This window comes from Salvia miltiorrhiza, chromosome 4 (genome assembly GCF_028751815.1).
Source record: "Salvia miltiorrhiza cultivar Shanhuang (shh) chromosome 4, IMPLAD_Smil_shh, whole genome shotgun sequence".
Taxonomy (NCBI): domain Eukaryota; kingdom Viridiplantae; phylum Streptophyta; class Magnoliopsida; order Lamiales; family Lamiaceae; genus Salvia; species Salvia miltiorrhiza.
Window position 1 is genome coordinate 29,286,884 of NC_080390.1, and position 13,209 is coordinate 29,300,092.

The 13,209-nt window shown below is 36.3% G+C and overlaps 1 protein-coding gene across 1 annotated transcript; it reads right to left on the reverse strand.

Annotated features, from left to right (window-relative positions):
- Window positions 1-1,942: 1,942 nt before the first annotated feature.
- On the reverse strand, window positions 1,943-3,506 carry LOC131019660 (protein JINGUBANG-like). Its single transcript, XM_057948251.1, has one exon. It carries the CDS (start codon window positions 3,428-3,430, stop codon window positions 2,156-2,158), a length of 1,275 nt encoding a protein of 424 aa, XP_057804234.1. The 5' UTR covers window positions 3,431-3,506; the 3' UTR covers window positions 1,943-2,155.
- Window positions 3,507-13,209: the final 9,703 nt, after the last annotated feature.

Here is a 13,209-nt window from a genome sequence, read left to right on the forward strand (position 1 = left end):
CAAAATAAAATAAAATAAAATAAACATATCTACCAAAAGAATCTCTAGAAATTTCTACCACATCTTAGTCTCTTAGATGTGAAAAAAATGCAATATATGCGTATATAAGGTTGAAAATAAGTTCGAATTTACAATACTAGGTTGTAATATTAGATACAAGTAAAATACTCCTTAATTAATTAATGTTCATTTTGAAAGTATATTAGTATACATTGATGCATGTTATAATTTTTAATTTGATTGGTAGAATAGAACATGCATGGGGGAAATTTAGATAATTTAGATATAAGACAAAAAAGAGTATATATGACGGGGTAATTATCGTAATATATATTTTAAATTATATATTCTAGCAAATCATCATCATTAATATATTATTAAGGGATAAATATTGTCAAAAAGTACATAAATTATTATCGGATAGTATATAATTTCTGCACCAATTTTTTTTTCCTCTCACATTACTGGTTTTTTAACACATACTAATTTATAATATCATAACTGAAAAGGAACATTAATTAGTCAAAGTTAATTTATTAATTCAACTCAAAAAATGTTAGTTATTTATGAAAGTAAAAGGGCGATCTAAAAGCCTTGATTTGTCTTTATGGACGGCGTTTTCTAAAATTAATTAAGTTTGCAATTGCATGATATGCTAATGATATATATTAACCTTAAAAGCAGCAGTTAATCACGAAGATTAGCACGTGCTACCTAGTTATCTCATTTTGTCATTTAATCCTAACTAACATTAAGATTAATAACCCTTTGATCGGCTGATTCCGTAACTCACGTTACGCCCATTGTTTTGTTCGATGGTTACATTATTTTTTAATTTTTTTTACAAGTTGAATTTTGAAAAACTATACGCTATGAAAACAATCTTATAAGATTGGAAAAAACAAGAATTTGGATTTTATCGTTCCATAAACTACAAATTTAGAGCCTCCCACTAGCTAGATAGGTTCTTCATTGATGAGAGAGAACAATTAGCCTCCTTCACTATCTTTTAAAATTGGGAATTTAATGATAAATGCCAATTGGGTGTATACCAATATCTAACAATAAGAATGGAAGGAAATATATGGTATGATTTTATTATTATTATTATTATTATTACACACGCACTTGCATTTGTTTGAGATATAATTAATAACAAAAATTGAGGATTTTTTTTTTGAAGTTACAAGAGGTATCTGAATACAATCAATTATGCAACTCGCATGCAGGCGGGGCCTCAATACCATCCAATGGTGGGAAAACCGAAAACATCACCGCACGCAGGTAAGAAACACCCTGCGTGTGGGACCTCAGCACCAAATAATATAATACAACACTACACGCAAGCAGGAATATATACAACACCACCTAAAGTGGGAAAACATCACCGCACGTAGGCGGGAATTGAACCTGAGATCTCTCACAAAGGAGAGTCTTTAAGTGCTTCAACTTTAGAAAAATTGAGGAATTAATTGATATTTTTCTGAAATATATATAGATGTACATTAAGATACAAATATTTATCATCAAAACTTATACTATCCATAGTATTTTAGTTTCATATTAATGCATCGAGGAATATAATTGGCCAGTCGTGCCGATCTAGATGAATGTTTAAATCCCGTCAGAAATAAATTATTTTTAAAATCATTTTGTGTCATATAAAATATACTATTGGTTTAGAATATGAGATAGATTCCATGCACATTAAGCCTACATCTAATGAACCCATAATTGGAGTACTCATGAGATGACAATCAAAACCTATAACACACCACAAATTGAATCTAAGAACCATGCATATTATTCTTATTCCTATTAAGTGTGCATGTGATTTAAACACTTTCTAATATCATATTTATCAAGATTTACATATATATAAACCTATGGAACTAATTCAAAACTCGATTCAAAAATAAAAACAATGTGTGATTCAGAGATAGGATTAAAATTATGAGCTCATTGCTCCACTGTATATTACTTTAATTAAATTCAAATCAAGAACCCCCGATCCAACATAACAACGAAAATACGATGGCAAAAATTTCCATCGTCACATCAATTTCCGTTGTTAAGAAAAATTAACGACGGAACATCGACGAAAAACTAAAACCTATACAAAAAATTCATAAAATCAAGAAAATTTACTATTGTATCAAAACCCAACTTCCCACACTCTAATCTCCCCATCAAAACTCCCACTAAACACCCTCAGGCCGCCACCGTCTTCGCCGTCCTCCGCCGCGAGCGACCTCACCGGCGTCCGGTGCCCCTCGAGAACCGCCAAGCAGCAGAACCGGGCGTCGAAGCCGCGCTGCCAGATCCTGACCGTCCGATCGGCCGATCCGCTGATGAGCAGATCACGGACGTTGATCAAACACAAGATGGCCCTTGCATGGCCCCTCAACGCCCCCACCGCCGCCATGTGGCCGGCGCTGTCTTCTCTCTCCCACACCAAAATGGACCGGTCGCACGAACCGGAAAACAGAACCGACCCGTCCCGGTTCAGCGCCAGCGCGTTAACCGCCGATTTGTGCTTCTCCAGCGTCGCGATCGCCGCGTATTTCTCCGATTTCCCCTCTTTCTGCCACACTCTGATCTTCCGGTCGGCGGAGCCGGTGTAGATCAATCCGTCGGTGGATACCGCGACGGCGTTGATGGCGTCGTCGTGAGCTTTGTTGATTGATTGGAGGCAATTGAGATTTCGCGTGTTCCATATTTTGATGCTTCGGTCCCATGAAATCGACGCGATTAGGTTAACTTCGCGGCGGTGGTCGTCGATTGCGGCGAGGCCGGAGACGGCGTCGTGGTGCTGGATCCAGAGGCGCTGCTTGTGGCGGCGGACGCGGACGTAGTTTTGGGGGAGGATGAAGCGGCGGAGGCGGTCCTCGAGCGTGGGGAGGGTGGCGACGAGCTTGTGTTTCTTCTGATCGTTGAGTTTCCAGACGCGGATTTTGCAGTCCTGGTGCGCGGTGAGGATCCTGCCGCCGCGGAAGGCGATGGATTTGGCGGCGCCGGTGGCGTCGGAGGCGGCGTTGAAGGTGTCGACCAAGGTGTTGGTGAGGGTCTCGTAGACGTGGATTTGGTCGCCGAGGGCGGCGTAGAGGAGGCGGTTGTGGAGGGCGAGGAAGTGGACGTGGGCGCGGCCGCGGAGGGGGAGGAGGGCGGCGGCGGAGGTGGTGGCGGAGGGGTTGAGGGGGGAGAGGGTGAGTTTTTGGAGGGAAGGGAGGGAGGGGAGGGTGAGGAGAGAGAGGTTGGATTGGATGCTGCTGTTGGTTTGGGAGTTATCGGAGTAGCTGCTGCTGCTGGTGTCGGAGAAGAGGGATTTTGGTGGAGGGAATAGGGTTAGTGGCGGAGATGGGGCGGCGGCGTCGGAGGTGGCGATGCAGGTGGCGGAGGAGCATGTTGATAGCCAAGATCGGACCTTCATTTTATTTGCTGCCGGCGGAGAGAGAGAGTGTGTTTTGGAGTGCTAATATGGACTATAGGAGAGACAAAGAAAGGGTTGATATGTATATATATATATATATATATATATATATATATATATATAGTACTTCTATATTCAGAGTATTATGGGAATATGGGAACATCCAAATAATAATAATAATAATAATAATAATACTCCCTCCGTCCCAGCTTTTTGTATCCACTTTTAGTTGTATTTTACAACTAAAAGTGGATACAAAAAGCTGGAACGGAGGGAGTAATATATTTACTAGTATTAGTTTCACGATCGAAGGATCAAAAATAATTCTTATGTTCAAAATTTAAATAAGACTTTTTATTTGAACTTCTTCATAATATAAGAGTTATTAGATGTAATATGAAAAAAAAATACTTAGGGAACGTTTACTTTGAAGGATTAGTCTTGATAGATAAAAATAGTAAGATTAATCCGTAATTTAGATCCCATCATCTCCAAATATTTTAGCCAATGAGACTTTGCTCTAGTGGCAAAGTTGAGGAACCCAAAGACTAAGACTCTCATTTTTAAGAGGTCATGGTGATGTATTGTTGTATTATATTATAAACTAATTTTGCTTGATTCTTATCATATTAAAAAGATGAGATTGGAGAAATCGTATTATTAAGAATAAAAATACTCAATCAGATATATCTCCTCCCTAAACAGATTGTGCGTATGGACCTAACATATGATTAAGTTAAATTAATTTTCTTATTGAAACATACTAGAAAAAAATGCTAATCAATGTAAAATGAAGGCTTTTGGGCGGCATTTGGGCCTGTGCCTTTAAATAGGGAGGTTTTTTGAATTTCGAGGAGCTATTTTCTCAGTCAATAATCAAAATCGCCGACTTCGTTGATTTATTAACCAAGTTGAGTTTATGGTATTTCATAACACATCTTATAATTAATTGACACTATGCACAATTCCTAGGATTTCCTAATTAATTAGGTTTATGCTATAAATATTATTGATCGTGGAATATCTCTCAGAATTTGGGACTCTTCAGCTTGACCGAAAACGAATTTTTAGCAACGAGTTAATTTAGTTAATGTCAGTCGTAAAAACGAGGGGTTTTTTTTTTTTTTTTTTTTTTTTATAAATATTCTCACAAGGTGCAGTTTAATTGGTGAATGAATTATTCCATGATGAAAGATTCAAGTGTGTCACTTGTCCATCAAGTTAATATATGGGCAAATAGCATCAAAATTCACGAATTTTTACCCGATTCTCGTTTTTTTTCACGACTTTTAAAAGTTAGATAAAAAATACACAATCTTTTGATAAATTCTGATTTTTTCCACGATGAATTTTTCCAGCAAAAATCAAAGCTGACGTAGCTTGATAATGCTGATTAGGATACGGCGTCGTTACAATTTAAATTAAAATGTCGTTTTATCATAAAATTTTAAACCTGCCCTAATTTTATATTCTAATAATTGTATCTCTCTCTGATTTATCTTCTTGGAAAGAAGCATTCATCATGTTGTTTTTCATCCACCAATCCTCTGGCTCTTAGATGCTCCAAGGCATTGTCCATTTCAAGCTTCAACTTCTGAAAACAGAGCTTGTAATACGACGTAAGCTCCGGATCGATCCATTTGCATAATTTATGAGTTGCAACCAATTTCTACCGTTTTTAACACAAAACAGAAGTGTTTTTACCAGCTGGAAACGACGTCGTTTGATTCGCCGGACGACGTTGCCATGTTGGAAATTATGAGTGCCACCTAAGCTTTAAATTGGGCAAAATTAACAATCGTGGGAAAAATCAGAATCAATCAAAAGGTTGTATTGTCTAACTTTTAAAAGTCGTGGAAAAAATAAGAATCGGGTAAAAGTTCGTGAATTTTGACGCTATTTGCCCTTAATATATCCACATCAAAAATAATATATTATTGAAATAAATTAAATAATTACAAAGTAATTTAAATCCACCGAATTACAGATAGCTAAGTGTGAAATTATTCTTGTTCATTCCTCAATGACATCTAAGTTTTTGGCTTAGTCAAAATGTCTGCCGACTTGAAACAATATATAAAACAGATAGTTATATCTGAACGCACCTTGTCTGAATGTTCAAAACAAGAATATGTTTCTTGAAATTCAATTCAGACAGCAATATATATAATTATATAATGTTTAACACCTTGTTCCTTGGCTTTAACATATGGCAACGATAAATAATGATACCAACTTGCTAAAGAAAAATTCTGTTTCACCATCATGAATGCACGTCACATATAGTATCAAATATCTAAGATATAAATTGATATGCGTTATCAATTTCTCTAACACAAACCACTATCATAATTCATAAACTAAGATAAATGAAATAATTAAGTGTTCCCGCTACATTAAAAGGTACCAAAAAATTTACTTTTTTGGATGAATTCAAGATTTATGGTTGATTCATCACCTTGTTGGATGAATTCATGATCCCGAGTTCGAATCTCATAAATAACAAAAAAATTATTCTTCGCAATTCATACATTTACACAGCGAATTCATACGTGTTCTGCATAAAATTCATACATTTTAGTTAATTCGTATTTTATATGTTAGTGTTTATACCGTAGCCCTCTCCTATATATATATACACTAACTTTTCTTGGATTGAAATAATAAGAAGAGATTGATGTTGCATGATGCTGCAATAGAGGATCCAAACTCCATAAAATTCAAGAATTCATCCTCTCTTTTTTTTTTACTTTGGGTGAGGGGGAGCGGTGGAGTTTGAACCCTGGACCTCATTGTTCGTAGACAAGAGTTCGTATCGTTTGGTGTTTCCTTGGGAACTTCAAAACACATGTGAGAGTTCATATATATATATATATATATATATAGGGGCGCGCTCCAGTGAGACCCCCTATTTTTCGTGTAACATGAGTACAATGAATAAGACATATAATACTAATGAACAAAACGTATATCTAATGAACAAGATGTATATACTGATGAAAAATAAAATTTAAAAAATTCGTAATGAATAAGACATATATACTGATGAACAGGGTCATATATACTGATGAACAATGCAGTATATACTGATGAATAACAAAATTTAAAATATTCTGCTCCCTCCAGGATTCGAACCCTGCAAAAAAAAATCACCCTCCAGATACAATATCAGCCATAGGATTGATAAAATAAACGCACCAGATCGTGCCCTAGATCTCACTAAAATTAGGGGGTCTCATTGGAGCGGCCCCCCATATATATATATATATATATATATATATAGGGGAAGGCTAAAATAAGAACGCTTATTAAAATATAAATTAAGAACCATTTTCAGCCCTTAGATCATCAAGATCTACGGTTGATTCATCACCTTGTTGGATATATTCATGGTCATGAGTTCGAATCCCAAAGGTAGCAAAAAAATATTTTTTTGATATTCATACCTTTATACAGTTTATTCATGCGTGTTATACATAAAATTCATGCATTTTTGCTGGTTCGTAATTCTTAAAATAAGGGTGGTTTATTGAATAACCGCCCCCTATATATATATAGGCAAAGGTTCAATGAAGAAGGCCTAAATGTAAGAAAGAAGAGAGAAGAAATCTTGGCCCTTCATCTTACTTAATCTGATGGTCTATATTTGTCATTAATTCGGCAGCCTCTAATGAATTAGAGGATATGATAGTAAATTACACATAATCTATCTATTATATAATAGGATTAAGCCTTAACCTATGTGGCATATCTAAAATCTCACCATTACAAAATTTACCATATATAATCTTCATCATTTATTAATTAATTAACCATTACATTCTATATTATAATAGGATTAAGCCTTAACCTATGTGGCATATCTAAAATCTCACCATTACAAAATTTACCATATATAATCTTCATCATTTATTAATTGATTAACCATTACATTCTATATAAAAATTCATTAATCATAATAAATATAATTAATAATAAATGTATATATATAATAATATTAACATTACATATAATCTAAATTAATAAATTTTATTATTTATTTTTTCTCCATTACATTCTATATAAAGATTCATTAATCATAATAAATATAATTAATAATAAATGAATATATATAATAATATTAACATTACATATAATCTAAACTAATAAATTTTATTATTTATTTTTTCTAGATAAAAATTAGATTTATATGTCTGATAAGAAAAAAATTATAATCTATATACGATAACTTATTTTAATTGAATGTTAGTGATTAGATGTATATTTGTTATTAATTTTATATTTCTCAATAGCGTACATATTATATGTATATGTTGCAATATTATTTTATTAAAAGCGGTATTTTATAAAAGAAAAAACAAAGGAAGAACAAACCCATGAAGGCACAGAGACGCCAACTATGGGACGAGTGTACTTGACAAGAGCAGAACAAAAAAGCAAACGAGCGGAAGGAAACACTTCAGGAACTCCGGCCTCACCATCGTTCCCAAGTAAATCCGGCTCAAACAAACAAAAGACAAAGACCAAAGAACCCAAGCAGCCATGAAGCAAGCCAAGACGGGCACGGAACAACAACAATCACAAGCACCCCTAACGGGACTTAGATGCGACGAAGATGACTATGGCTCGCGATGTCTCGGATGACAGCGTCCTCAATGACCTCAATCCCATTGCTCCAAAAACCCTCTTGTCTCGCAGGGTTTGCCATAATGTCCGCCACAACGTTCCCCTCCCGATAAATATGCGAAACCCGAAAAGTGATCTCATGTAAGCGAGCTAACGTCTCCTTCCAATAACTGATGAAACGCCAAGGAACCTCCATCGATCGCTGCTGTAGGAGACGAACAACATATGAGGAGTCCGCCTCGAGCCAGAGCTTGCGCCATCCTCGGTTATAAGCTATCGCAATGGCAGTGATCGCCGCAAGTAGCTCAGCTTCAAAAGCGAAGCCCGATCCTCCCTTTGTGTGGAAACACCCCTGAACAGTTGCAGCGTGGTCTCTGAACACTCCACCACCAGCAATTAAACCCGGTGAGCCGGACGCAGAGCCGTCCGTATTTACTTTGATCCATGTAACAACCCGCTCTTTATTATATTTAAATCCAGTAATACGATAATTATTATTTCATCTTTCAGTAAATCAGGCCCAGTAATTATTTATGATTTAAATTCAGCTTATGACACTGGATTATATTCTAATTAAGCAGGATTATTATTTTATTACCAAGTCAGTAGTTTCGCGTAAATAAAATCGCAATGAAAATTATTGAGTAAGCCAATAATTATTTCAGATTCATAACTGACTTAGCGAAGTCATGTTATTTATTAATCACAATAGAATTATTTTTCTATTTTTATTATTATTTCTTGAGTCGTGAATTTATTCCGGTTTATGAAGAATTAAATCTACGGATTTAATTTAGAATTTATTCTAGCTAAGAAAGGAAGCAGATATCGAGTAGTTTCATAAACACGCGATATTAACAAAACCCGGTAGTTGGATTTTATTTTAAAAAAAAAATGCAATACAATATTACAGATATAGAAATTCCAAGACAAGAATTATTGCTTCTGTTTATACTTCACTTTACAAACCCCTATTTTTCTATCTATCTACCAACACTTAAAAAAAAAAAGGAATAGTGTATGTGTGTGAAAGAAATCTGCAGCTATCCCTTAAGCGCATGCTCAGCCATCTATTCTGGACATTTTTTTGACTCCAGCTCCACGCCTATGTAATATTCTTCTTTGACTCCAGCTCCAGCAGCATATTTGCAAAATTTTCACACCCGAACACCTTCATTTGGTTTCAGATTTCAGCAGCTATTAATCCTCATCTCATACCCATTCCACACTTAAACGTTTTCATCATTCTCTGCCAAAGAAATTTTCAAGTATCAGTTAATTCTTGCTTCATTCAACACCAACGAGCAGTCCATAAACACCAAGCATCATTCAAGGTATTTCATGCTATCTCAGTTCACTCTCTTCATATACATATATCACATCCCAGTAGAGCATACTTTATATATTAGAAATGCAGTAGAGAATGAGCATGATCACAATTTCATAAGATTATGTAGCAACATCAGACCTTGTAGACGCACTGAATAAGGGAACCTTTTCAACTCTTAACTGTAATGAACGCATATAAAAAAAAAGGGGCAGACTCACTGTTAGGATCACTCACTTACACATGAAACTCAAATCGTGAATCACCATTTACGACGAAGTTAATGATGTCAAAAAGGAGACTAGTATATGACTTAGCTTATAGGGAAGCATCGAACTCTGTCCTGCCCTATCGAGTCGAGGAGATGACGGAGGTGAGCTTCTCCAGCACGATGGAACCAGACCTTGACAGCAGCGGCATCGACGGAGGGACGCGGCTCTGTTCAGTCGGGCCGAGAGACGACGAGTGGGCGGCGACTCGCGGGTGAAGCAGCAGGCGTTCACCGGTTTCCCAATGACAGCGGCGCGACGAAGCTCGCTGGTCCTCCATTTTCAGCAACGGCGAAGGCAGCGGCTATCTCCAGATTTCGGAGTGACAGGGACGTTGGGGAGGACGACGCGACGATGGAGCTCTCACCGGCTTCGGAACTCGGAGAAAAACTGGAAACGGCGGACTCCCCGGCTCGCCATTAACCGAACAGCAGTCGGCCCGACTCCCTGAACAGCAGCGGTCGGCGCGACTCCGTGAACAGCAGCAGTCGGCGGTTTCAGGCGAGAAGCTCGCCTTGGTGCTCCACGAGCAGTCAGCGGCAGCAGCTCCACGCGGCGGCCTCGCTGGCGACCGGAACGGCCAGGACGCGGGGAGAAGATGGCCGGAATCGAGCGAGAGAAAGAGAGATGTTGCAGCGTTCTTTCTTGATTGAGAGAGAGAGCCGAGCGGCTGTTAAGCGAGAGAGAGAGAGTGAGAAAGAAGAGGCGCAGCTTGTGTGTGTGTTGGGAGGTGTTTGTGTGTGTATATTTAGGTTAGAAAAGGGAGCCGGGTTTGGGCCGGGTTTCAGCCGGGTTTGGGCCGGGTTTGAGCCGGGTTTGGGCCGAAAATTTTGGGCTTTCTTATTTGGGCCTATTTTAATTTAATTGTTTGGGCCTTATTCAAAGAAAAACATGATAGACTTAATTTATCTAATTAATTTGGGCTTATATCTATTTAAATTATTTGAGCTCTTAATTATTAATTTAAATTGAGCTTGATTAATTTAATTATATATTGACCTTTAAATTAATTATTTAAATGGAGTTCTTTATTTCAAGTATTTATAAAGGGATTATAAAATAAAATATTTTGAGTTAAACTCTCATTTAAATTAATTCTTTTCAAACGACTTATTAATATGGATTATTTGAAAAGGATTAAATTGTTTTATGTATGAGAAAGCATGATCTATGATGATATAATTTATCTATGTAATATTATAGGTTTTGTTTTTAAATGACGGAATATTTGACTTGATGACATAAATAGAACGAGTTATGATTAATGCGCATGTTGATGTTCGAATAAATAGTTTCGAACCTAAATGATAGTTATGTGATAATGTTTTGAGTCTAAGGTTTTGACGAGATAAGATTAATATTAAAATTTACTAATTATTTTAAGGGTGATGATGGGCTCACTTATTAGGCTTCATGATTTTATTATCTTGGGCCTCATTTGTTGGGCTCTAGAATTTAATTGATGTTGGGCCTAATTTTATTAATGCACTGGGCTTCGAATTTGTTCTTTTGGGCTCGAATTAAATTCCTTTTGGGCCTTGATTATTTTATTTTAATTGGGTCTTCATAATTATTCTATTAAGTTTAATTAGAGAAAATTTTAAGACTTACTAATTATTAATTAGTAAGTGAATTAGATTATTTTAAGATGAGTAGATTATTAAAGATTAATAATCCGACCTCATAAGACGAGATTTAATTCCTTAAATAGGATTAGCATCTCATAATTTAATTAAAGGAATATGAGTCATGCATAATCATTTCACGCATCCTCATTTATTGAGATTTTTCGAGAATTAGAATCTTATTTTATTTTCTCGGATTAAAGGTCAAGCACCAGAGTTAGAGCTAAACCGTGAGTCTGCTATTCAGGTGGGCTTTCTACGTATAAACTAAAATTTTATATTAGAATTGTTAAGACTTTATGCTTATGAATTTAAATGATATTGTCAATGCCTAAATGCTTTATGTTTTATTATTAATTGCCTATCTGATGTTAATCGAATTCGGATTCTGGATGGGACCGCAAATCCCTTCGGAATTAGTGTACACCCTTGTGATCGTGAGTCATCTAGCGGGTTGGCCGATCATAGTGTCCGTAGAGGGAGGCCTCCCTCTCGGCACGAGTTACTGATATGGTGATTAATGATATAAAATACCTGCGCGGGTTATTGATGAAAGAAATGATATTATGTTTGGTAAATACGAGTCTTTAAAGGAAAACCCTCGTATATTACTACTATTGAAAGGCTTGACAATAAAATATTATGCATGTATGTAAATTTCGGCAAGTGTCCACTAAGTACTTTTGTACTTAGCCCTGCATGTATTTTTAAATGTGCAGGTTGAGCTGTGATCGAGGATGTAGTGTGCAAGCGGAGCTTTTGTCAATTTAGGACGAGAACCTCAGAGTAGAGTATATGTCTTCATACATATACTCAAATTATTGTTATTCCGCTGCGAACACTGATTATGTTAAGATATTATGTCATTTGTCAAACAATATGTATTATTTAATAATGTACTAAAACCATTGAGTACCCCGTTTTGGGATAATATTATGTACGGTCCTCTTGTGGCCTTCATTGATATCTAGATATTTCGATTGATTTCTTTATACAAGTCGAGTCATCAAGAAAACGAATATGCCCTTTCTAAATCCCGCTCCTAAATTCCCTCCCTTAGTCGCGATTTTCCCGAATTTGCTATCCTTAGCAAGTGCGGTCGTGACAGAATGGTATCAGAGCATTTCTTTTGCTCTGAGTACTACTCATTCCTTCTAAGTTGAGTCTAGATTAAGTAAGTTAATACACTTTTGAACTAGTTGACAAAAGCTTGGCACTACATCTCGTCACGCTCAACGGAGGTTATGGTAAGTACTTTCAAGTTTTAATTAAGTTAATTTCTTGAAATGTATGAAGCATGAATAAGTATGACTATGGTATGAATCACAAGAACTTAGAACTGTTAAGTTATATATGCTCACTCTCACGACGGAACATAGAAGAGAACTTAGGGAGATGCCTTAACTTTTTCTTCATGTTACGATGACATCGACAATGATGGTCGAAATAGAGAAAGAAGAATCACACGAAGGGTCGCATGATGAAACCACGAGCATGAAGATTGAGCAGCGTAACGAACGCCAATAGTACGTTGATGGCATGGGCATAGCTTAAATATTCGAGTGTTTTTTCTACGATGAGATCTCGAATTAGCTTGGCCTTTTGAACTTATTTTGTTGAAACTTTTAGTGCTCGTTGCTAGATTTAAGAAAATATCATCATCACATAACAAGCCCTAAGTTCGGAAAACAACGACACTAGAACTATATGATAGTCGAATTGGTAATCTGTGATTAAGTATTAAGAACCTGTATGGCTTGTGTAAATGCTAGATTTAGATGATGAGGTGTTTTTGCACGTTATGGTTATTGAACCGAACTTGTTTTCCGATTTTAGATATTTAGAACCTTATCGCCTTAAGTTACTTGTCGTGTGCTACTTTTGACGATAGAATTTCCTTTGTTAGATGGCGAGGACTGTTTTCACCCGTAC

Bases quoted from the DNA above. Each gene is read 5' to 3' on its own strand.
- LOC131019660 (XM_057948251.1), bottom strand. From the start codon at position 3,430: ATGAAGGTCCGATCTTGGCTATCAACATGCTCCTCCGCCACCTGCATC.